The sequence below is a fragment of the Corella eumyota genome, chromosome 2, assembly GCF_963082875.1.
Source record: "Corella eumyota chromosome 2, kaCorEumy4.1, whole genome shotgun sequence".
Taxonomy (NCBI): Eukaryota; Metazoa; Chordata; class Ascidiacea; order Phlebobranchia; family Corellidae; genus Corella; species Corella eumyota.
The window spans coordinates 1,362,906-1,389,956 of record NC_137491.1 but is presented as its reverse complement, the minus strand read 5'-3'; the positions used below and the strand labels follow the sequence as shown (position 1 = coordinate 1,389,956).

General features: G+C 30.7%; 4 protein-coding genes across 4 annotated transcripts; 2 read left to right on the top strand and 2 right to left on the bottom strand.

Moving 5' to 3' along the window:
* Positions 1–117: 117 nt before the first annotated feature.
* Positions 118–5,664, bottom strand: LOC145741165 (trypsin II-P29-like). Its single transcript, XM_082558696.1, has 10 exons — positions 5,580–5,664; positions 5,208–5,322; positions 4,791–4,862; positions 4,317–4,474; positions 3,505–3,603; positions 2,832–3,004; positions 1,863–2,019; positions 1,106–1,245; positions 699–840; positions 118–288 (listed from the first exon to the last, which is right to left on the bottom strand). Exons 1-10 carry the CDS (start codon positions 5,632–5,634, stop codon positions 146–148), a joined length of 1,254 nt encoding a protein of 417 aa, XP_082414822.1. The 5' UTR covers positions 5,635–5,664; the 3' UTR covers positions 118–145.
* A 3,697-nt stretch (positions 5,665–9,361) lies between these two features.
* LOC145743143 (uncharacterized) lies at positions 9,362–14,519 on the top strand. Its single transcript, XM_082561051.1, has 7 exons — positions 9,362–9,473; positions 10,160–10,303; positions 10,770–10,922; positions 12,250–12,339; positions 12,493–12,588; positions 12,851–12,896; positions 13,314–14,519. The coding sequence occupies exons 1-7, from the start codon at positions 9,447–9,449 to the stop codon at positions 14,114–14,116; spliced, it is 1,359 nt and encodes a 452-aa protein (XP_082417177.1). The 5' UTR covers positions 9,362–9,446; the 3' UTR covers positions 14,117–14,519.
* A 3,032-nt stretch (positions 14,520–17,551) lies between these two features.
* Positions 17,552–19,745, top strand: LOC145741598 (small ribosomal subunit protein uS19-like). Its single transcript, XM_082559203.1, has 5 exons — positions 17,552–17,607; positions 17,717–17,808; positions 18,050–18,146; positions 18,716–18,853; positions 19,587–19,745. Exons 1-5 carry the CDS (start codon positions 17,605–17,607, stop codon positions 19,698–19,700), a joined length of 444 nt encoding a protein of 147 aa, XP_082415329.1. The 5' UTR covers positions 17,552–17,604; the 3' UTR covers positions 19,701–19,745.
* A 626-nt stretch (positions 19,746–20,371) lies between these two features.
* Positions 20,372–23,022, bottom strand: LOC145741667 (5'-nucleotidase domain-containing protein 3-like). The gene is made up of 2 exons (XM_082559292.1): positions 21,644–23,022; positions 20,372–21,190 (listed from the first exon to the last, which is right to left on the bottom strand). The coding sequence occupies exons 1-2, from the start codon at positions 22,928–22,930 to the stop codon at positions 20,843–20,845; spliced, it is 1,635 nt and encodes a 544-aa protein (XP_082415418.1). The 5' UTR covers positions 22,931–23,022; the 3' UTR covers positions 20,372–20,842.
* Between the last annotated feature and the right edge of the window lie 4,029 nt (positions 23,023–27,051).

Here is a 27,051-nt window from a genome sequence, read left to right as displayed (position 1 = left end):
CTAAGAGGTATATAACAAAGGTTAGAAATATTATTATTAGGCCCATCAATTTCGCAAAAAAAGGCAATTTTTTTACAAAAATAGCAATTTTTATTAAAACAAACCATTTTTGGGATTAATAATTTACAATTATTCAATTTATCTTCTAATTAATAAGTTGAAAGTTGGACTGGAAACCCTGTTTAGTTACAGTGTTGTCAGATCTGAAAACCACCCTAAACTGAAGCCCAGAACTTTGTTGATATGGCAACTCTATATTTGAGGGGTTTTCTTCGCCACAATATCTCCCTATAATAACAACAACAAAATATCACGTTTTAGGATAATACAATTTTTCTACAAAATTTTCTATATAATTAAAGGTCAAATGGCATTTTTGCAATATTTATTTAGTTTAACCAAAAATAAAAATTCTCAATCGTAATTTAATGTCTAATGTTATTTTGGGTAAACAGATTGAATGTCTTTGCAAATAAACTAATCCTCGTCCTTGAGTAAGGCGCTATAAATGGTATGAACTCTTGCCGAACCAACAGTATATTTATCGGGCAATTATAATCTATAATATCCATTACAGCAAAAGTCAACTTAAGACTGGGTAGGAGTAATATATGTTACTCTATGTTTAGGTTATGAAGTTGACCTTCCCATATCTAGGATAAACAAACAAAATGTTAAACATAACAAGTTCTACTAACCCAGTAACTGCCGAAAGTTCTTCCCATAATAAACTTCCACATAATCGTATCTACACATGTTATCAGGACTCGCCTCCACGTCGAAATTTGAGAATGAAATCAACAATTTTGATGATGACGTCACTTCTTCCTGTTGAGACATCTAAAAATGAATATGTGATAAATGTTTAGTTTGTGTATTTTACAATTATCTATTGTTTTTAATTGTTTATTATTCATCTTATTATTTTTAACAATTTCACATTATCTATTAAAATTTCTCATTGTTTTTAACACTTTCCCATTGTTAATTTAATTTTTCCATTGTTTATTAACTCTTACATTGTTCTTAACATTAACCCATTGTTTTTTAAATTTTCCCATTGTTTAAATAATCCCCATTGTTATTTTAATAATCAAAAACTTACATCCACGTCCCACAAACAGCGAACACTTCGCTGATAATTCTCACCCTCCAGGAACCCGGGACTCGTCATAATACCCTCTTTGTTCGTTAACTTCACTCCACTATATTTACATGGATCGTTGTTTATTACAGGTGAGAGATCTAAATAAAAAAAAAATATTTTAAAAAAATTGTGTTTTAGGTGAAATGGTGACGTCACAATTATATTCTTGTTTTTGGTCATTTGACATCATATATTAGCGTGGTTAATGGGAAAAAACACGGTTTCAGGTAAAATGATGATGTCAAAAAGTTTTTTTGTCTTTCATAATATGACGTCATAAATATTATCTTAGCAAATCAAAAAAATTAGTGTTTTAGATAAACTGTTGACGTCACAATCTAATTCTTGTATTTATTTAATAATATCATATAACAACTAAAATACATCTAGTATGATATCACCGAGTTTTACGCTAAAGTGTTTGTCATACTTTCTATGACGTAATAAGAAGGTTTTAAAATAGGAAGCGTGTAAGAAATAGCACAATTCGAAATACAACAAATTTCGGCCAGATTTGAACTTGAGACCTTTAAGTAATTTTACTAAATTTTATAGCATTTAGAAAAAGTGCGAGACCATAAATCGATGACGTAACAAAGTCACAACAAAGACAGCAACACCAAAGAACTGTCAAAAACAACTAAAAATGTCACTTGATGACGTCATGATTTCGTCACAATCACAATTATGTTTTAACTCGATGATCGAAACTTACCCAAAGTTTCTAGAACCCACTCCAAGTAAGATTCGACTCGGGTGTAAACCCCCGCTTCACCTTTCTCTCCGCACCCGTTACCCCACGACACAATCCCGGTCACCACTTCTACTCCCCCGGCACCCCGGGGACAGGTAAGGGGACCACCACTGTCGCCCTATAAGAGGATAAAAATAATTGCTATTTTTAAGAGAAAAGTTTTATGTAAATTAAAAAAAATTAAAGAAAAAAAAATTTTAGTATATTTAGTTGCTACGATAAAGAAGAGGACATGCTCTTTTAGGCCTTTTTTGAAGCAAAAATCCATGCCAAACAATATTGAACTTATGTATACTTTTGTATTACAATACTTTTATTGAATTTTAGTTGAAAAGAAGAATTTTATTGAATTTTAGTTGAAAAGACCTGAAAAAAAGCAGAAAAGAAACCAAATATTTTCATTCTTGAGACTTTGAAAACTAAACCTGGACAAAAAACTAAAACTAAGGTAAATTAACTATTTTAAGTTTATGTTTTGATAGTTCTAGTTAAATCTGTTACCTAGATATACCGGGTATGGAATAACGAGCTAAAAGGTTTCGGGTTCGAGCCGCACCAATGCCACATTATTTGACCTTGAGCCTGGCGTTTACGGATAGCTCAAAACACACCAAAAGGTTTTGAGTTCAAGCTGCACCAATGCCACACTATTCGCCCTTGAGCCTGGCGTTTACAAATAGCTTAAACACACCAAAAGGTTTTGAGTTCAAGCCGCACCAATGCTTATGTATACTTTTGTATTACAATACTTTTATTGAATTTTAGTTGAAGATTGTTTTACAATAAAGCTTTAAACGTATTTGTTAAGACACTTTTATATCTATTTATTTTAACCAGTGAACTAGACAACTTTAAAACAATGTTTTTTTAAAGATTTAAAGTAAAAAATGTTTTTTTTTTACCCAATAATAATTTTATTTTTTACCCTACCTTGCACGGGTCTTTCCCTTCCTTTAAGTCCCCGGCACACGTCATATTGGAGAGGAAGACTGCTGACGTAATCCCAGGTCGGTGGATGATCTGACACATCTTGTGCGGGAAGATCGGGATGTGGAGTTTCATCAAAGTATCTGGTTTCGTAAACGGGGTATCGAACCCCCAACCTAAAGAAGAGAGAAAAACTAAATTTAAAAACAGTCAAGTTTTAATTTAAAACCGATTTAAACAAAGGAGCTAAATACAAACAAAAAATTATCAAAAACTGCAAAATCAAATAATTTTTTGTTGTTTTGTTTTAGTTTGACCAGTTTATGTTTGTTTTTAGCACTACTGTCTAAGCCATCAGATATGTACTGATCACACGTGTATCAGTAGCATTATAGCACTAGTACTGTCAAATATATCCTAACATACAACATATTAATTATCAAAAATATAACCTTATAAAAAAAATTTCAATTTAAAAAAAAATTAAATGTTTAAAAATAAGTCATCCATACAGCATCACTTTCTATTGTTTTGTTTGTATAAAAAATAACCATTTATTTTTTTATTATGTGCTATGTATTTATAACGTAATTATATGCAAATACGGTTTAGTAATCTTTTTAAGTGTATCTATGTTAAATATATTCCAATTTTTAACACATATAATGATTGTTACCTGAAACAGTGCATTCAGTGAACGGATAAGGAGCTTCGTCCAAAGTTGGCAAACAAGCTGGAATGACGTAATCATTGTATTCGAATGCTCTATCCACCTCTGTTAAAACAAGTTTTTGTTAGTTTTTTTACACCAATATAAAATTATATTTTAGTAGATTTGTACTCAGAATCATTATTTTTTTTACATCTTTTATTTAGGTTTTTTCGCGCATTAATAAAAGAAAAAAAAACAATAAATATTACACTTATGCAACAGGTAAAAATTACTTAAATTTTATTGAATTTTTTTTAGGTCTTTTGCGTTTTATTTAAAGTAGATAAAAAATATACAATAAATATAACATTAATGCGACGGAAAAAATGACAAAATCAATTTAATGATTTAAAACATTCCATAAATATTATTTTTTTTACATAAAAACTACAAATATATTATGGCATGGTCATCAAACCCAGAGGTAATTAGAAATTATATAAAATGTGGGTGATAATGTCCCAAATTAAGTTTTAGTAACTACAAAATATTTTAACTTAAGTCTTAATTGTGATTTAAGTATTTTTTGTCATAAGGTCTAAATTTAAAGTTCTACTTAACTTTTTGATATATTAACCCTATATAATAGGGATTTTTATAATATCCCAAACTGCCAAAGGCAACTCAAGCAAGGTCGAAGTAACTGATGTTACTCTATGTTTAAGTCGTGCATTCGACTTTTCCACATTGAGGTTAAACATATATACAAAAAAAACCTTAATAGAGAGATTTTATATTTTTCTGAGTTAAAAACATTGAAATTAAAAATAATTTACCCAGTAAAGCGATGTCGTGGATTAATGTAATAGTGTTGAAACCAGGATGAAGCTCTATCCTCACAACATATCTATCTTGCTCATATTCATCAAACTTGGATACTGAGTGATCGCCAGCTCGGATCTGGTATTCTTTCTTTGCATTCTGATTTAAAAAGCTGGATATACAGAAAAATATGGTTTTATTTTATAATCACTTTATGGGGTTTTGGGTTTGATCTTTAATGCTTCTATGCTGTAGCGCCCTTGAGTAATGCGTTATAAACGGTACAAACTCCTGCTAAGCCTACACTTAATCAGCAGCATAATTATCGGGCAATTATAATCTATAATATCCCAAACTACCACAGGCAACTCGAGACTGGGTCGGAGTAACTGATGTTACTTTATGTTTAGGCAGTGAAGTCGACTTTCCCACATCAAGGATAGTTTATTACTCAACAAATTATTAAAAAAAATATTGCTTATACTTACCTTAATATAACGCAGTGAGTTGCAGTTAAAACCCATTTAGGATGCACAATCGTTCCTCCACATTTACGATTACTTAAACACAAAAATTTTAAAGGTTACAATTATATTAACTTGATAGTCTAGCTTACGGTTAGCATAATAATATGGTTGCACGCACTACAAACTTCAATTTTATATATTTTGTAGGCCTATATCTTGGGCATACATATATAGTGCCATTTAACCCTTTTAACTATAGATAAAAGTCATTAATCCTTCTTATTATAAAGTATTTTTGTATATTTGTTTAACAATGTAATGATGTTGTTTTATCAAGTATATTGTTAAAAGTGCCAACAAACACAGTAACGGTTAGAATCGAATCCTGAACCTTCGGTTTCGAATGGGCATCTACTTCTATTAATTTATTCAACTTACCCGTTTTCAAATAACCCCACTTGCCAGGGGATTTCCCCGTATGTTGTACTCTCCCCGCCAAAGATACGACTACTTATTCGATTGAATTCAACACTTCGCCCACATTGTTGGGAATCTAAAAATTAAATTTAAAAAAAAAATTAAAAACTTGATTAACTTTGTTTTTTTTGAAACAAAATTTTTAAATTCATAGATTTTGTTATTTTTAAAAAATTCAATACATTTATTAACAATTGTAATTATATACATAATATTAACTTCGCTATTTAAATAGTTAAAAACAAAATTTATTTTATTAAACATATTTTTTTTAAATAATGCAAAAAAAAAATTAAAAAAATCTTCTATACCTATTAATTAATTTATAATTACCTGCTAGCAATATAATTGCAAGTCCAAGGCAAAATAAAAACGCAAAATTTTTCATATTTTTTTTTCTAAAAAAACTTTATCTGATAGCCAACTAGTAAATAATAACAATCGCATTGTTAAAACACATTGTTTTATAAGGTGCACATCACAATATTATCTATTATTACGTCATATATGACTCATTGTTAGAGGATTGTGTTTGAAACAATGACTAATATACATGTCCGGTGTTCACATTATAACATTCCTTATAAGATTAAAATAGGAATTTTTATTCGAAAATTAAAATAAAAATTAAAATGGTAAAGCGAAATTCAATTCGTTGTAATATTACGTTTAACACGATTTTATTAAATATTAAACATTTATATGCATATTAACTTGAATAACCTATCTAATTATGACTATTATTTCAACGAAAAATTTATTTTTTATTCTAAATTTGTGCTTAAAAAGGACCTAAATGAACTTTAGAAATAATTAAATTCATTCTCAGTTAAACCTTATTCTTATTTGGCGATTCAGGATTTAAATATTAAACAATAAAACTATGACGTAATAATCGTTTTTAGCTTAAAATAAATCGGTAAAAATGACCTTATATTAGATAATATAATTAACATTTAATTTACAAAAAAAAATTGTAAATTTTTTTAATGATTTTTTAATAGTCATTAAATATTTGCAATATCCTAGATAACTTTTAATAGACTTGTTATATTTTATAAGCTTTACACATTGAATATGTATATATATTTTTAGCACTATTTGGCATTATAAAAAAGTTGATTATCTGGTAATTATAATCTATAACATCTTAAACTGCCAAAGTCAACTTAAGACTGAGTCGGAGTAACTGATGTTACTTTATGTTTAGGTCGTGAAGTCGACCATACCACATCTAAGATAAGTAAATACAAAAAATATATATATATAACATTGAATTATAAAGACATATAAATTCATATAATATCAAACAATTACTTAATTCTTTAAAATTGTATTTAACAACTACCTTGTCTATTAAAGTCGAATAAGTTTGCATACACATGTGGGTAGGTTAAACTTAGTCAAAAAATATGTTGAGAATATATTGGGTAGGCGTTTGATTATGGTTTAACGAATTTGTTTAAATTTTTTAATTATATTTATCCTCGATGTGGTTAAAATGCGATTATAAAGTCTTGTTTTCTGATATAGTTTATAGTCTTTTTTCTTATATTATTTTTTTTTGAGATATTTTAAACTAATTTCTTTTTATTTATACGATCTTTATGGTAAAATTCGACTTAAAATATATTTATTAACGCAGTATTTAAACCCATACCAAAATAGCAGTAGTGGGTTTCGAACGCACGACTTACGGTTTCTGAAAAATAAATTATTTTTAAATTTTTTATACAATTATTTTTTACTACAAATCGTATTTTGGAACAAAAAGTTGTTTAACCCCATTTAGCTTATAGTTAAATGCGTTAATTTTTCTTGTTTTGACCGAGATAAAAAAAGAAACAAAAAAACAAACGTAGGCGTCTCTCCCCGTTTCCTGTGAGAGGAAAAAAGAGAAAGAGAAACAGAAACGAGAGAGGAAAAAAACGAGCCCAGTACAACGTTGTGCGCAAAAATGCGCAAAAATGTTTTGTTATTATTAAACAAGACATAGCAAATTTAAAGTAAAGTTTAATTTGCAGGTTCAAGTAGATATGCAAGCTCATACCGCGTCTCAAGCTAGCCCAACAAGCTATATAAGTCTATAAACATACATTTAACTTAAGAATACAGTTATTAGTCAGTGTGTCTGTTACGTACAGTACGTTGTGTATAATTTAGGGTAGTTTTATTTAAATTCAAACACTCTATAATAAACATATTTGTATTTAACTTAGCTTTATTTAACTATAACACATAACTTTATGTTTTGTATGTAAAACCGCATAAGAAAGAACAGAGAAAATTGGTGATAGTTTAACTTAAAGAAACATAAACTTTAAGGGCGATTTATTTAACTTAGTACACAGCAAAAGAGTTTTAATAATTAACTAAATGCAAAGATGCAAAACTTGGTTAATAATTACTTATATGCAAGTTTAAATTTAAGCTGTAAGTGACTTTAAATTTAGCCCAAAGCTATACAAACACTGTTATTATACAGCAGTAAAGTTAAGGTGCCTCTGCAATTAAATCTAATTTTTCTACAAAAAGAATGTCTGATATTTTTAAATTGCTGGCATAATTTGGTTACGTCATCTTAAATCGAATTTAAGGCTTGTGACGTTTTTGCCTTCGAATAACAACGTAACAAGGAAGTAAATTGACTGGTACTATGACGTCACATAGAAAATAACTGTTTTAAAGCGACCGGCACCTTTATCGGTTCTTATAACGCGCTAAAACGTGAATTTAATGCAATAAAATTTAAATAAAGTTTATAAAGAATAGGCTTGAGCAGAATTAAGCAAGAGTTGTATTTGTTTACAGTTTTAGCTTAAAGATTTTTTAAATCAAATAAAATTAAACAAAAGTTACAAAAAGTTTTCTTATTATTAAGCACACGTATTTATTATTGAGTCATAAGCACATCATATTGTGTGGATATATTACATGATAAGCAGTATGTTAAAATTACTAAATCCTTTGTAAAATGCTTGCATTTTAAAATGATTAATTAACATAATATTAAACTGTTATTTTAGTGTTTAAGATATGTATAATGCGTAGTGTTATGTGAAGTTAGTAATGGTTTAAATAGTTTAAGTTAATATATAGAAAATTACTAGTTTTGTTCAAGTGAAAAGCATACTCAAAACTAAATAAACCAAATTATATGATTTTTAATGCTATAGTATAGGCACTATTATATTAGGTTTAAAATTCTTTAATTTTTAAGAAATGTTTAAAAAAAATTGCAAGTTTAAATCCCAACCGATACAGTTTTAAAACAAGCCGAAAAAATCAATTCCATTTCTTTGTGGACTCGCTCGTAAATAACGATTATAGAGTCGCCGTATGTTCTAGTATTGTTGGCTTATGTACAGCGCTTATAAGGGCTTCTTATAACCGAAATTTATTGAACTTAAATTCCATTGGGAGGCTAGAATAAGAAATCTATTTTCAAGCAAGTGTTATTATATAGAACCTAATAGTAAACTGTTAGTAATACTATTAGTATTGTATAGATCTATAGAGTAGCTAATAATATAACATACGATTAGTTTTTTTGTATATAAAACAGTATTGAAACTTATAATAGTAAAAGCATTGTACTGTTAGTTTTAATATGCTCAGTAAGGGTTCAAATGCATGTAAATTTTAAGTGTTTAATTTTTGTATAAAGCCATTAAAATTATGTTAAATTTTGTGTAAACGGCTATTTATTATTTTAAAAATATTTAACAGTATTTTAACTGATATTGTGTGGTTTAAATGTTGTTTTTAAAACTACATTTGCGTTTAGAAATTGGTTAAAATAGCTTTTTAATTTAACATAGTTTTTCAGATATTGGTTTTGCAATAAAACATTTGAATAAAAGTTACTATGACCTTATTGTTGCATTGTTGTCATAATAATTAATTGTGATGTCATCAAGTAATTAATTATTAAGTTATTTCCTGTTTGTGGATTTAAAGTAATAGAAATTCAAATGTAATCAAGAAAAAACTATTGATTTTTAAAAACTTTTTGTTTTGTTATTATTGGCTAATTTTGAAGTAAATTTTAAGCTTTAATTTATATTTAGACTTATATATTTTGTTGTAGTTTTGTAAAAGTATTTTTTAACTGACAATGCTTTAAATTTTTAATTTATTTTTGTAGATAATAATAAAAAAAATGATTTAGCAAATTTATAAAAAAATTGAATTGTCAAAATGACTGAAAAAGAAAACGGACAAATGGTAAAAAAAAACATTTTAAAATATATATAATACAATTTCTTTATTTTTAGGGTTCAAAAATTAGCAAATTTAATAACTTAAAACTTTAGTGCATAATCCTATGTCTACTAGCTCTTTAAATTATTTATGATCTCGTTAAAATTAAGTTTAACTTTTATTACTTTAAACAATACCTCGTTCAAAACAATATACCTAATTTAGTCATGTAAATTATATTCTATTTAACGCGAATTTTAACTTTGAAGTTGGTGGTTTGATTCCCACCAACAGCATTTTTTTATACTTTTAAAAGATTGTTTAAAAGCGTTTTTACGCAATATTTTAGTTAGTTTGTAAGAAAAAGTGCATTTTTTTTATATTTTAAACAATGACACAAGGTTAAAAAAGTGGTCAGCATTACATGAGGTCGTGGGTTCAATCCCTACTGCTCTCATGCTGTAACGCTCTTAAGTAAGGCGCTATAAACAGTATAAACTCCTGCTAAGCCAGCACTTATTCAGCAGTTTAATTATCGGGCCTTTATAATATCCCAAACTCTCACAGGCAACTCGAGACTGGGTCGGAGTAACTGATGTTGCTCTATGTTTAGATCTTAAAGTCGACCTTTCCACATCAAGAATAAATTAATTAAAAAATATAATTAAAAAATAATATTTAAAATCTCAACATATACTTGTATGATTTAGGATGAGCAAGTCGCTCAAACTGACGATATAGAGAATGGTGCGGGATGGTTGTTTCGTAAAATACAAGAGGGATGGTTGCGTAAAAGATGGAGAAAAAGATGGTGTTTAATTAGAGACGGAAAACTTTATTTCTTCGAATTCACGGTAAGTTATATTTTGTTTGTAAATGGAAGATTTAAATAAGGATTTTATTTAGTTAAAATTATTATTAGTAGTTGATAGCCCACCCTAAAGTTTGGGATTTTAATTTGTTGTAATATGGTCGCAACTTTCGACTAATATTTGCCTGTGATAGTTTACCTTAAATGCCGTTTTTTTATTGTAAAAGCATCTAAATTGGACAAATCTAAACATATATTTGTCGTCCACTACGTCTTATTTTAAAGACGAAGAAAAAAGGATTTTTGCTGAATTTTTTGTATCGTAAATTATAGTATAAAGGTATTGAAAATACCACTTTTTAGGATTTTCGCTTTTTTTAATGTTTTAAAACTTTAAATAATTTCACTTAATTTAAGTTATTTTGCAAACATTTTTTATTTTTTATTTTCTAATTTAATGCAATATTAGAATTTATCGCCCCTTTAGTTTTTCTTATAAATTTTTGCAGACTACTGATAAGAAAGATAAAAACTGTGGAGTTGTAGACTTATCTCTATATCAAAATTGTGTAAAAGCGAGCAAGAAGGAAGCAGAAAAGAAACCAAATATTTTCATTCTTGAGACTTTGAAAACTAAACCTGGACAAAAAACTAAAACTAAGGTAAGTTAATTACTTTAAAGATTATACTTTGATAGTTCTAGTTAATTCTGTTACCTAGATATACCGGGTATCCAATTACGAGCTAAAAGGTTTCGGGTTCGAGCCGCACCAATGCCACATTATTTGCGTTTGAGCCTGGCGTTTACGAATAGCTTAAACTCACCAAAAGGTTTCGGGCTTGAGCCGCACCAATGCCACACTATTCACCTTGAGCCCTGTGTTTACAGATAGCTTTAACACACCAACAGGGTTTCGCGTTTGAGCCGCACCAATGCCACATTATTCGCCCTTGAGCCCGGCGTTTACAAAAAGCTTAAACACACCAAAAGATTTCGGGTTCGAGCCGCACCAATGCCACACTATTTGCCCTTGAGCCCGGTGTTTATGAATGGCTTATGTACACCAAAAGGTTTCGGGTTCGAGCCGCACCAATGCCACACTATCGCCCTTAAGCCCGGTGTTTACAGATAGCTTAAACACACCAAAAGATTTCGGGTTCGAGCCGCACCAATGCCACACTATCGCCCTTAAGCCCGGCGTTCACAGATAGTTTAAACACACCAAAAGGTTTCGAGTTCAAGCCGCACCAATGCTTCATTATTCGCCCTTAAGCCTGGCATTTAGAGATAGCTTGAACATGTCACAACAAAACTCCCATTCCACATAAAATATAAAAGCTATCACCTTAAAGTGATATAAAATAAAAAACACGGCCCTCTATTTATTTTAGATTTTGGCAAACACGTCAAAAATAAAATTTACTTATAAATTGTGTTTTAGTTCACTCTAAAACCTAGTAAAACTATTTATATCTTTATTAGGATAATATTATCGCTTTAAGAGCCTATTATGTCCCAAGTTTAATGATTAAATTTATTGAAATAAATTTTGCTCGTAAATTTGTTTTTTATGATCTAAAGACTTTCGTTTTAGTTTAAGAGCATTTTGTAAAATCTTGATTGTAAAGTTTTTTTTTTGTATATATCTTTGTCCTCGATGTGAGAAAGTCGAATGCGCGACTTAAACATAGAGTAACATCAGTTACTTTAACCCAGTCTCAAGTTGCCTGTGGCAGTTTAGGATATTATAAATTATCCTAAACACCGTTTATTTCACACCGTTTATAGAGCCATACTCAAGGGCGCTCCAGCATGAGATCAGTGGGGATTGAACCCACGACCTCATGTGTGGTGTAGCAAGTGTTCTTACCATTACACCACGCTGCCGGTTTAATCTTAAATGGTTAAGTGTTTAACTCTATGACGTAATTATGTTGCTTATTTAGTAACATTATGACGTAATAAGTGTTAAAATTTTTTGATTTTAGGTACAACGCGAAATGTTTTACACTGAAACAAGTGACGTCATGGAGAAATGGTATCAGAAGTTGAACGAGGCGATTTCCTCAACTAGAATGGTGAGTGTGACGTCATTGTGGTGTTATAGTGACGTCATAACATCACTTACATGTTGTGTTTTTTTATATTTACAACATTAGCTTAAAAATTACCTAAAGACATTTTGAATAATTATTAAGTTTTTTTAATATTTAGAAATGTTTTATTTTTAGGGTGGTGACGTCAAGTTGAATCACGTGACCAAAATGCGCGCCAAACCTGCTGCCGCCAAGCGGCGACCTCCGAGCAGAACACATTTAAAAGAACGAGTAAGTTACAATAATAATTTGCTTCATAGAAATTTAAAAAATATTATTTTCAATTTTAAGGTTATAAGGTCACTCTTAATACATATATTTTAAAAAACATTTTTAAATAACTTAAAAAGTGAACTAAGTTTATGTTTAAATGATTTACTTTAATCTTTTATATACTACCAATTAAAAAATAAAAATCTTTACTAAAAAAAAAACTTTTTTTGAAAAACCTTTTTTTGTTGTCTTGTTGCTCAATTTATTAATTTTTTTTCAGGCTTTAACAAGTGAAATGGATATTGAAGCGCCAACAGTTCCAACAGGTATGACATCATAATAATTGAAAAAAATAAAAGGGTTGCAAAAATGTTTATTTTTAATTTTAAATTTCATTTTTGTTATTTTAAAATTTTCCTTATTTTTGTTGTAGTTTAATTTTTTTTAGTTATTTACGTTTTAGTTTATAAAACCTAAAAGGAAATGACGTCACTTTCCCTAATTGGTGGAATTGTGAGATGTGTAATGTCATGATAATCTTTATAATCTAACTTGAAAGTTTTATAACCAAACAAAAAAGAGATTTTACCAAAATGATTGAATTTTGTTAAGGCTTTTTAGTTTAATTTATATTGCGGTGTTTTAGCATAGAATATACTGAAATAACGCCCTCCTAATCAATTTTATTTAAATTTTAAAAATTGAAAAATTTTAATTTTAAAATTGAAATTATTTTTTTTTAGAACCGAAGAAGCGAGGTCACGTGCCCTCAAGTGCAATTAAACCCCCTCCTCTCGGTCTCAAGGTCAAATCCACAGGGGAGACTACCGACGTTCCTTCAGGGGGGTCAAACTCGCCCACTGATGTTTCTTTAAATGACCTTCCATCGCCCTTACCCCTAAATAACGACAAACCCCCAGTTCCCCTTTTTAGCGATAAAGAATTACCGGAACCACCCCAAAACGGGGATTTTCCCGAGCCTGATACTAATGAAAATGAGGATTTACCCTTACCTTCGCCTTTAAAAGACGGGGAAACACCTCTAGAACCCTCAGTGGATAACCTACCAATTCCCCCCGCTCCGCTGCCACCTTCTAAATCTTTAAAACCCAAGGTCGAAGGCAAAAATTCACTCCCCCCATCTCCCCTTATCCCTAAAGAAATGCTCGATAAATGCTCTCCGACGTCATCTCGCGGATCTTCATTTACGGGAAGTGTTCAAAGTTTAAACTCGGTTGGGAGTGCTGAAAACGACTCAGGTCTGAGCAATCACGGTTCCTTTAAACGTGATAATGTTGATCAAAGAGCTGAACTTCTAAAAACCAAAGTTCTACAAACACTTAAACTTAGCGAAGAGAGTTCCACCCTAACCAAAGGTCATAGGTCAAGGTCAATGGCGTACTTGGATGACATTGACAACGATTTACCCCCTCCGCCAGAGTTACCCGAGGGTTATTCCGAAATCGAACCCTCTCTCATTATTAAAAAAGGCAAAAAAGAGAAAAAGAAGAAAAAGAAACGTCCAGCTTCTCTCATTTTTAACTAAAACTTCTTTCTTTAATCTCTCACACGATTACCTGTAATGTTTATTTAATTAATCGAACGTATCTTACTTTTAAATAATTGATGACGTCACGGGAAGGTGTGATGACGTCGTGTGTAGCTATAACGCAGTATGTTGGTTCATGTGTTGATTATAGTTAGTTTAACCTGAATTGATTTGTGTTGACTGTTTTTATAGGCAATTAAGGACAAAAATAATTGATATGTGTACTAACTAATAGCTTTAATAATTTGTTTAATCGAGTTTAAACTTGTATATGCAAAACTAATTTGTCTTATAAATTGTTTAGGAAAAATAGTTACCGTATTAAGAATAGGATTTTACATTTTATGAATTTGTTTTTGTGTATATTGTTGCTATATTAAACACGCAATAAACAAGATATAATTTCTTAGGCAGTTATTTAGTCTTCTTAACGTAAAAAAACAATAAATTTAAACCCAAAAGAAATGGGTGATCTATAAACATCTTTTTTTTTTTTTTTTTTTTGTTTTTTTTTTTTTTTTTTTTTTTTAGCAAAAGTTTTTTTATTCGACATACAGTACAACACAGGAAAGAATAGCGTAGCACGTAGTAGTACATATTAAAAAACAAATATTAAAAATTTTAAATAGCTAAATACAAACATAAACATAGTTTAAGGCAAAGTTGACCATTTTGTAAAAAATTTTTCCATTTTTTTAAATTTTTTATAACGATACAAATCACAATCTCTTAAGTTGGTTACAAAAAAAATAAGTTCCCTAATTGTTGGTGTCCGTTCAGCATATTTACAAATATAAACAATATATCTAGAGCATAATAATAATAAATTAATTAACGAATGAGAGTGATCATGCGAGACCACTCCAAACAAACGTTCGCTGTTAGAAATAATTAAAGGAAGTCTTAATGTGGCCGCAATCCAGGATATGGCATCTTCCCAGAACACGTTGGTTACTGGGCATTTACAAAAAATATGGTAAATGGTCTCACTTTCGGCTTTACAAAAGGAACATACAGGCGTGGTCTTCACCCCAAACGCAAAGAGAGCATCGTTAGTAACTATGGCCCTAAGGTTTAATTTAATTTGAAAAGATCGCAATCTAGTCGTCAAACTTGTGTCCGCAGTTAGTTTATAGACTGATTTCCATACGTGTTCGTTTAAACTCGGGTCGTTAATAGTAGATTGCCATTTTAATTTTTGTTTAATCGGAGTTTTTGTATTATTTAATTGGTAATTGTAAATAGACTTAACTGTACCGCCGTATGTTTTAAGAAAAAGTAAAATATCATCTATGTATTTTAAACCTGAGCGCGTGTTATTGTTAAAATAAGAGTCGTCAACATATGGTAGCTTGGATTTTAGTTTTATATAAAAAATGTAATCGTCATTTGTATTTCCAATGTTATATTTTGAAACTAGGTCGCTAAATTCAATGTGTTCGCCATTGTTTGTATATAGTTGTGAGAGGTCGGTCAATCCACGTTGTAGCCAGTTGGGGTTAAAGAGATATTTTCCTCGATATTTAGTGGTCTTATTAAGAAATATTGGTTCGGCGACATCGTCAGGTGGTAACATTATTTTTAATAGTTGTGCTGTTGTTCGTAAGTTACGAAGCGGTAAAATCCTCGTTATGTCTTTATGGTTGTAAATCAGTTTGGAACACATCACATTCGCAATTGTTTGCAGGTTTCCTGACGCACTTTCTATGTTTTTCCATTGAGACTTAAAGTTCTTATCAAAGAGTTTTGCTGCCCAACGTGTGTATAAGGCTAAGATGTAACTTTCTATATCAATCATATTAATTCCTCCCTCTTTATAATGAAGATGTAGTGTTTCGCGTTTCACACGTTCCCATTTGGAACCCCAAATAAAAACAAACAATTTTCTTTTTAATTTTGCCAAAAAAGCCTTTGGTGGCAACACTGGTACAACGCTAAGTTTATATATTAAAGTAGGTATAACTAGGCTTTTGATTATCGTTGTTTTTCCGATTAAAGTAAGGCCCCGAGAGGACCAGATTTGGAGTATGTTTGCAATTTTGTTAAGTGTTTCGCTAAAGTTTAAGTTGAAGAATTGTTTATCACTAATGTATTTGGAAATCGGTATGCAAACGCCCAAATATTTAATGTTCTCCGACGGCCATTGAAGGCCAGCGGAGGCGAAGGGATGATCTTGGTTATTTCTACTTGCGCCAATATAAAAGGCTTGGCATTTTTCTATGTTCATCTTACACCCGGAGATGTCCCCGAAAAGATTTACAGTTTCAAAGACTTTATCAAATTCATCCGAGTCACCGTTGAGAAACACCAAAGTGTCATCAGCTAAGAGCGATACTTTAAGCCGGTCTTCATTTATTTTAATACCTTGAATAGATTTGTTTATTCGTATTGCCGTTGCCAGACATTCTATGCAAAGAACAAACAGCGTTGGTGATAACGGATCGCCCTGGCGCACCCCCCTCTGTATAGAAAAATAGCTGGATAGAAAATTATTATTGATAACTGAGCATTTAGGCCATCTATAAAATGTATTTAACCATGATAGTACATATGGGCCAAATCCAAATTGTATTAGAACCTCTTTCATGAAGACCCAGTCTAAGGTATCAAAAGCTTTATATATATCTAGGGCAATAATCGCCCCAGGAAGATTTAAATTATCCACATAATCAATAACATTGAATATAAGTCTTAAATTTTCCCCTATATATCTGCCCGGTATAAACCCAGTCTGGTCTCGAGAGACTAGATCATCGATGTGCTGTTTAATTCTAGAGTTAATTAATTTAGCTAGTATTTTATAGTCTGCATTTAGTAGGGTTATAGGTCTATAGTTTATGGCCAAAAGAGTATCTTTGTTTGGTTTAGCTATTAAGGTAACCACACCTTGGCATTGAGATTCACTTAAAGTGCCGGTGGCCTGCGAATATTTATAACATTTAAGTAATGGGTCCTGCAACTCTGACCAAAATTTTGAATAAAATTCAATAGGAAACCCATCAGGGCCAGGAGATTTGTTTGTTTTCATACTTTTCATGCTTTTATGGCACTCATTTTTACTTATAAGAGACTCGGTTGCAGTTCTTTGGGGCTCTGATAGCTTCGGCAGGTTAAGGTTTGTTAGAAAGTGTCGGATTTTATCCAACGGATATATATCTTTTTTCCGAGCAAACAAGTTTTTATAAAATATCGAGAGCTCTTTTAAAACAGAATGTTGGTCCGTCAAAATGGAATTTTGAACTTTTAATCGGTTAATAATTTTTTTATCTCCGTGGCGCTTTTCTAAATTTAAAAAATATTTCGTGTTCTTTTCACCTTCTTCCGCCCACTTTGCTCTAGACCGAACAATCGCGGCTGATCTATAAACATCTTAAAAAAGTACACGGGAGTGAAAATATAGCGCCACCTTGCTGAAAAAGTAATGTTATGATTTTCCGACTCGCTCCGGTCTTTTTTACTCGGGTTTCTTAAACAGGTTGGAAAAAATGGTAGGTCGACTTTTAGCTGGTTAAATCAAGATATTTAATTAACACAAACCTTAATTAACAGAAGAAATCTATAAGAGTATGTTAGAACTTTTATTTTGTGTGTATTTAGGCAGACGCAGCGGCCCCAGCTCCTAGAAAAAGGACTTTTCGTAAATACACCTACAGAGGTGTAGATCTCGATCAATTGCTTGACTTTTCCAGGTAATATTTGAAGAATAGTTTTAGAGTTAAAATTAATAAATTTAAAGTATAATTTTAGTGTAGTTTTAACGTAAATTATGCGAACATTTTATTCTTTCTTAAAGTTCGCAATTTTTGTTTTTTTTCTTACAATAGGGGCAGTGGGACTTAAACTTATGACCTTGAGTGCTCATATTAGTGTCCTAAGTAGTTTTAGCAATGTTGTTTATTTTTGCAATTAATTCTAAATATAAATTATTAGAGAGCAAATGATGGAAATGTATTGTGCTCGTCAGCGCAGAGCTTTCAACCGAGGAATTAAACGAAAACACAACGCTCTTCTTAAAAGACTTAGAAAGGTAAAGTTTTAACTTTTTTGTAGGTTTTATTTTTTAAAAGTTTTTATTAGGTTATCTAAACTATCAGACTATAAGAACATGTGTAAACTAAGGTCATGATAAAAAGATAAAATTTGTTGTGCATTTTTATCATTTGTTAGGTTCATTTTATTTATAGTTCAGATTATTACTATTATTTTATTATTAAGAACAATTATAATCAAAAATTGGGCATGTGTGTGTGCAAAATATTTCCAATGCAAAGTTATTTAGAATTGGTATATATACTAAAATAGGAAAAATATGATCAATTTAATAAAATATTTCAGGTAAAAGTTTTTTTCACTTGCATAAAATTTCTAAAATAAAAATTTCAATTCTACAATGTCACCTCCAATAAATACTTCAGAACCTAATTGTGCCATGCCGCTAAAAGTTGTTTATTTCAGTTTTAAGTATATATAAAATAATCTTATTGGTCTAAACTCAAAAATGTCTCAATGCCACTATTATTGTGGTCAGCCAAGCTTAAAAAATGATTCCAGATATTCTAACACCTTAAATACTTATTACAAAATTTGTTAATTTAGGCCAAGAAGAACACCCCAGCTTTGGAGAAACCAGAAGTTGTTAAAACTCATCTTAGAAACATGATCATCGAGCCAGAGATGGTCGGAAGCATGGTCGGGGTTTATAACGGAAAGACTTTTAACCAGGTCGAAGTTAAGGTGAGATTTTTTACTTAAAAGGAAATTTTTTTTTCAAAAATAAACTTTGAAACAGTTTATATTTAGTGTGTATAAATCGCATCCTAGTATAAAGTTGAAAAACGCTGTAATTTTAGCTAGATTTATTTAAACTGCGAGAGAAAACTAACATTGTTTTTTTTTCTTAGTTTAGAATGGTAAAACAGTTTCCTTATTTAATATTTTTAGAATAGTTCAAATTAAATATAAATATGAAATTTTATGGATTAATTTAGTCTTAGTTTATTTCTTATTTAACTTAAATTTTAGGCGAATGTTAATCGGAATTGCCAAATAAATTATGAAATATTTGTTTGATATTTAGACAATAATTGCAAAAATAATTATTGTCAAAACATTAACAACACTATCTGAACCGGCAGCGTGGTGTAGTGGTAAGAACACTTGCTACACCACACATGAGGTCTTGGGTTCAATCCCAACTAATCTCATGCTGTAACGCCCTTGAGTAAGGCGCTATAAACGGTGTGAACTCCTGCTGAGCCAGCACTAAATCAGCAGTAACTGATGTTACTCTATGTTTAAGTCGTGCATTCGACTTTCCCACATCGAGGATTAAGATATACACAAAAAAAATCTTTAAATTAAACTTTTAAATTAATTCCCCAGTTTTTGGTGAAACTTTGTTTAATTTCAAGAATAAATATAGTCAACACATTAACATTACTATATTTAAACTGATTTTTGTTTTTAGCCTGAAATGATTGGTCGTTATTTGGGTGAATTCAGCATCACCTACAAACCAGTTAAACACGGTCGTCCAGGTATCGGAGCCACTCACTCTTCTAGGTTTATTCCTTTGAAATAAATCAAACAGCAAATTATTAAATCTTGTTTTATGGCAGATATGAGTGTTTAGAAAAAAAACACATTAATAAATGTGATTTACAGGTCTCACATAAATACATTCTTTTGGGGGTCACAAAAATAATTTTTTTTTTGAATTATCACCTGGTCCCGTTTTTTACCAGAAAAATGCAGCCATTTATTCATTTGCAAAGGTTTTTTAAATCTACAGACTAGTTCATGTTGTCTTATGGCCCATTTTAAAAGGGTCCAAAAAATAACAGTCATATAAGCTTAACACATTATTTTTTTTAAATTTAAAAACATCAAATTAAAATTATAAGCTATTACTAAATTAATAATACCTTGCTTCGAATGATGCATGTCATCAGTTTCTGAGTTTGGAAGCCAGTCCTTTAAAAAAGCAATGTTTAAAAGAACCAATGATCAATAGTAAGTATCCTTCTGCTATTTGTCACCAAATGAAGATAACTCTAGCAATTTATTATCTTATATTGGCTGGCGACAAGGGTCTTTTAAATTAGGTGTATTAACCGAAAAAGCCTGGTTTTATTCTATATTTAAAACCACTATTCTTTTTGCTAGACCAGTTTTATAAGTTGAAAGGTTAATAATTTTTGCCACATCCCTTTTTTAAACTTTAGTTTAAAGATCATGCAAAGTCGATTTGGTTTTTTACAATTTTATTTAAGCATAAACAACAAACTGTTGCACATGGATAATAACAGTGTTAAAATGTATTAGGTTTATAAATATGGTAAAAAAAATTTGGAATAAGAGTTTGTTCACTAGTAAGTTAAACAGCATTTTGGCTTTTTTTGTCAAAATATACAAACAATTAAATACGGCAAGAGTTAAACAACATTTAAAACTGTGCACACCAAAATATTATATTTTAACCACATAAAAAAAACAAGACAATAATTTTAGTTTAATCGGCAATGTGTTTTAAGTATGGCTTATTTGTGTTTAAATTTTTTTGTGTAGTTTTAAGTTGTTTTTTTATTCAAAACAATAACATAACAAATTTATAAAAGTTTTCGATATGCTGAAACAATTTTGAGTAAATTCTAAAAAAATACAGTAATACCAAACATTGGAACATCTTGGATAAATAATTACAATGCAATAAATATATGAAGCCTATCGGAGAAATTTTTTGGCAGATTTTCGCTTGTCTTTTAAAGCCTTTTCAATCGCGTTATCGTAACCGTCATGTTGAAACGACAAACTTATAATATTTTCATGCGGTAATGTACCTCGTAATGGAAAAAAGAAGTGGTCAGGGTAATAACGGGATAAATTATTGATAGATGAAGTATACACGTCTGCTATTCTACATAATCTTCCGGCAAAAAATGAAGCGTTTAAGTGGGATCGAAACACTGAACCAAAATGAACGTTAAAAACTTCTTTTACCGAAACTTTGAGTTCGTTTCTTTCTTGTAACCAATCATGGATTAATTGTTGACATTCTGCATCTCTGTATACCTTAAAATTCATATGAGTTGGTTAAAATTTCAGATCAAAAATAGTAGTTTCCGATTAATTTTTTTATTGGTATAGGAATACAGTTTAGTTACCAAAAAATGCCTTTTAAAATATTTAATCCTTTATAAAAATGTATAAGGCTGTATACCTTAAAAATGATTAATTTTGTTAAAATTTCAAGTAAAAATTGGTAGTTTTCGATTAATATTTTTATGTGTAGTTTTTTACTAAAAATATGAATACAGTACTAAAAAAGGCCTTTTAAAATATTTTATCCTTTATAAAAATCCATGTGTAAGGCCTTTCAGAGTGCTTATTTACAGATTATTTAATTTAATTACATTAAATACAAACAATTTTCCCATCTGCAAGATCTATGTTATACATAAAACAATTTTTCTATCCGGCCATACCTATATATAATTTTTATGGAAAATGACAACTAATTTATACCTGCATTCTCTCAAGCAATTTTTCAAGAGTTTGTAACCAGACAACAGCTTTGCTGAAAGACTCTCGATTCATGACAATCAGTTCATCTTCTAACTCTGGAATAACTGCCCCAGTCCTCCACCCATAAGCATGAGTCACATCCGAGAGATCGGCGTAAATCTGATCGCCAAAATACAAAACCTCGCTACCATTCCACTTTGAAAGCTTCATCAGTTCGGAGATGCAACCTTCGGTATAAACTTGTCCTTTTGTAAGGTTATTCACATGCTCCCATGACACATATGGGTCTTTAGAATCAGTGATTATTCTCTTAAAAGGTCGTTTCCCTTTGTAGAAAAATCCTGGCTTTTTAGCTTGGACGATACAGACATCAAAAACATCTTTCCAGTCGGGACCAATTAAATGTTTAAGACCGCAGTTTACAAACTCATATCCACTGTTTGTAATCAAAAATAGAGTTTTACCGCTAGATACTAGGTAGTTGGTTAGCTCACGAAGACTATCTTTGGTTAAGTACTTGTCAACATTATTTATAACTTCTTTGTGTAGTTGGTTGATATGAACACTCCGAACAGCATCTTGAACACTTTCGAATAATATCGTCGGATCATAAACAATATTGTTGCTTGTGAAATACTCGACAACATTTGATAGCAACATCATTTCTGGCATCGAAAAAATATCCATTAACTGCCGAATTGAATCTCCACCAACATATGATTGATCTAAAATATGTTTTGGAATATGGCGCGACCCTCCAAATAATTCAACAACTTCATGATCATCTAGTTTTTGTAAACCTCTGTACACGGTCCCTAGTTGGATAATATTACAAGCATCCACCTTCATTAGAAGACTTCTTTGGATATCATAATGTAAACCTCGAATACAAAAGTCTGAACAGTGCGAAAAATTAAGTAATTGTTTTGGGAAGTTGTGTTTTTTGACGAGTACTTCAGTTGCGGCTTCATAAATAAAATCTTGCATCACATCCGAGTATTGAGCAAGCGTATAATCATAGTCAAATCCATAGACATTTATATCAGCAAAATTGATTTGGTTTATGGCAAAAATGCCTTGAGAATCGAGGCTACAAACTTGGGTATAATTCTCGTTAATTAATCGTTTTAAATCTTTGTATCTTGTTTGCATAAACTCAATATTGTTACAGTCTGTGACATCTGTTAAATATCGTTGACTGCTTCCAGAATGGAATGAACTTACAGAAAATTTGTTGTTCAAGTTTTTCAATCTTTTTATTAAAGTTGTTCTTGCAAGTGACAGCATCTTGTTTTATTTTTGTTACTTTAAAACTTTACAGTTTGCAGGGACAGACAAACACAAATAAAACTTGTAATTTTCTGATTCCTATATCCATTTTTACACCTGACAATGTAAATAAATTAACCAATAGTATATATATTTAATTTCACAAAATCTAATAAAGTTTTAAGCTTAAATACATGTAACGCTAACCTTTTATTGGTATATTAAAGCGCAAATGCTGGTTTAGCATAGTATCCGGCCGAACGTATTACTCAGTACTTACTAATTAACAAAACTGACAATTAATTAATATAATCTGTCAACGCCTTTTTATAATACACAGGGTTAATAAACGAATAAATTGCTTTGGTTTTAAGCCTAGCATGCAATATGAAAACTCAGTAAACAAAACATATTTACTTTTATTAAGATTTTCCAACCTGCAGACCTGACGCCTTTTTAAAATTTGCCGATCAAGCATTTTATTTTCTAATTGTAAATGTTTAATTTGTGCTATTGGAAAAGTATGGAATAATTCGGGTCGACTGAAAATGAGGGAATGGAAATTGAAGGAACGGAAAATGAAGGAACGGAAAATGAAGGAACCGGGAACGGAAAATGAAGAACTGATGAGCGATAATGAGTTAATTTTTATTACCCCAGCATACCCTAACCCCTTTTCTATAAAATTCTCGTTTATTTCTAAAATATTATTGAATTTAATACAAATAAACAGTCAACGGAATTTCCGCGTTTTATTTTTTTAAGATTCCGCCTCTCCTTTTTTCACTTTCCTTCAATTTCCGTTCCTTCATTTTCCGGTTCCTTCATTTTCCGTTCCTTCATTTTCCGGTTCCTTCATTTTCCGTTCCTTCATTTTCCGGTTCCTTCATTTTCCGTTCCTTCATTTTCCGGTTCCTTCATTTTCCGTTCCTTCAATTTCCGTTCCTTCATTTTCCATTCCCTCAAATTCCGCGTCCCCGAATAATTCTATAACTGAACGGTATATATACGAGTTTTATTTCAGAAATAACACATAACAAATGAACTTCTATAAACCCCACCGTTTTTATGGCGGAGCGCTATTGAGTAAGACGCTAAAAACAATGCGAGCAGTCGGGCCCAAACGACAAAAAATAAGATATTCAACAAAATGAAAACGTACTGAATTCATTCTTGGTGCAGTGTAAATCCATTTATAGCAGTCCATTTCTTTGGTGCAGTGTTAACAAATAGCTCATACACGTCACGTATTCAGTCTTGAATCCATCGTTAACAAATAGCTTATACATGTTTCATATTTACCCTTTGGACCCACTGTTAAAAGATGGCTTATACACGCCCCATATTCACCCTTGGACCCAGTCTTAAAAAATGCCTTTTACATTCCCCATATTCGCCTTTGGATCCAATGTTAACAGTTATCTTATACCGTCACATATTCACCCTTGAACCTTTCGTTTTCATATAGCTCATACACAACCTATATATTGCCTTAAAATCAGGTTATAAGTATATAACCGTATACACACTTTATATTTAACCTTGAGGTATATATGATTAATCAGAGCTTGATCATATATACCTTTTATTTACTCTTTAACTCGCTGTTTTTATATAATTTATACATAATGGCTTAATCTTAGACACACTCTATATTAAGCCATTATATTCTATTCAGTTATAACAAATAACCTAATCTTACACCTATATTTATCACCGAACCCAGTATTATTAGATAACTAATACATGTCCTATCTTTACCCTTTAATACTCCATATTCAGCCTTAAACCCAGTTTTAACAGATAGCTTAATCTTATACACACCCTAAATACAGTCTTGAACCCAGTTTTAACAGATAGCTTAATCTTATACACACCCTAAATACAGTCTTGAACCCAGTTTTAACAGATAGTTTAATCTTATACTCACTGCATATTCAACCTTGAACCCAGTTTTAACAGATAGCTTAATCTTATACACACCCATATTTAGCCTTAAACCCAGTTTTAATAGATAGCTTAATCTTATACTCACCCCATATTCAGTCTTTATTTAGCCTTAAACCCAGTTTTAACAGATAGCTTAATCTTATACACACCCATATTTAGTCTTAAACCCAGTTTTAACAGATAGCTTAATCTTATACACACCCCATATTCAGTCTATATTTAGCCTTAAACCCAGTTTTAACAGATAGCTTAATCTTATACACACCCATATTTAGCCTTAAACCCAGTTTTAATAGATAGCTTAATCTTATACTCACTCCATATTCAGTCTATATTTAGCCTTAAACCCAGTTTTAACAGATAGCTTAATCTTATACACACCCATATTTAGTCTTAAACCCAGTTTTAACAGATAGCTTAATCTTATACACACCCCATATTTAGCCTTAAACCCAGTTTTAACAGATAGCTTAATCTTATACTCACTCCATATTCAGTCTTAAACCCAGTTTTAACAGATAGCTTAATCTTATACACACCCCATATTCAGTCTATATTTAGCCTTAAACCCAGTTTTAACAGATAGCTTAATCTTATACACACCCATATTTAGTCTTAAACCCAGTTTTAACAGATAGCTTAATCTTATACACACCCATATTTAACCTTAAACCCAGTTTTAACAGATAGCTTAATCTTATACTCACCCCATATTCAGTCTATATTTAGCCTTAAACCCAGTTTTAACAAATAGCTTAATCTTATACTTACTCCATATTCAGTCTTAAACCCAGTTTTAACAGATAGCTTAATCTTATACACACCCTTATTTAGCCTTAAACCCAGTTTTAACAGATAGCTTAATCTTATACACACCCCATATTCAGTCTATATTTACCCTTAAACCCAGTTTTAACAGATAGCTTAATCTTATACACACTCATATTCAGTCTTAAACCCAGTTTTAACAGATAGCTTAATCTTATACACACCCATATTTAGTCTTAAACCCAGTTTTAACAGATAGCTTAATCTTATACACACCCCATATTCAGTCTATATTTAGCCTTAAACCCAGTTTTAACAGATAGCTTAATCTTATACACACCCATATTTAGCCTTAAACTTAGTTTTAACAGATAGCTTTATCTTATACTCACTCCATATTCAGTCTTAAACCCAGTTTTAACAGATAGCTTAATCTTATACACACCCATATTCAGTCTTAAACCCAGTTTTAACTGATAGTTTAATCTTATACTCACCCCATTTTTAGCCTTTAACCCAGTTTTAACAGATAGCTTAATCTTATACACACCCATATTTAGCCTTAAACCCAGTTTTAACAGATAGCTTAATCTTATACACACCCATATTTAGCCTTAAACCCAGTTTTAACAGATAGCTTAATCTTATACACACCCATATTTAGTCTTAAACCCAGTTTTAACAGATAGCTTAATCTTATACACACCCATATTTAGCCTTAAACCCAGTTTTAACAGATAGCTTAATCTTATACACACCCATATTTAGCCTTAAACCCAGTTTTAACAGATAGCTTAATCTTATACACACCCATATTTAGCCTTAAACCCAGTTTTAACAGATAGTTTAATCTTATACTTACCCCATTTTTAGACTTGAACCCAGTTTTAACTGATCGCTTAATCTTATACTCACCCCATTTTTAGTTTTGAACCCAGTTTTAACTGATAGCTTAATCTTATACTCACCCCATATTCAGTCTTGATCCCAGTTTTAACAGATAGCTTAATCTTATCTTCACCCCATTTTTAGCCTTGAACCCAGTTTTAACTGATAGCTTAATCTTATACTCACCCCATATTCAGTCTTGATCCCAGTTTTAACTGATATCTTAATCTTATACTCACCCCATATTCAGTCTAAAACCCAGTTTTAACAAATAGCTTGATCTTATACACACCCATATTTAGTCTTAAACCCAGTTTTAACAGATAGCTTAATCTTATACACAACCATATTTAGCCTTAAACCCAGTTTTAACAAATAGTTTAATCTTATACTTACCCCATTTTTAGACTTGAACCCAGTTTTAACTGATCGCTTAATCTAATACTCACCCCATTTTTAGTCTTGAACCCAGTTTTAACTGATAGCTTAATCTTATACTCACCCCATATTCAGTCTTGATCCCAGTTTTAACA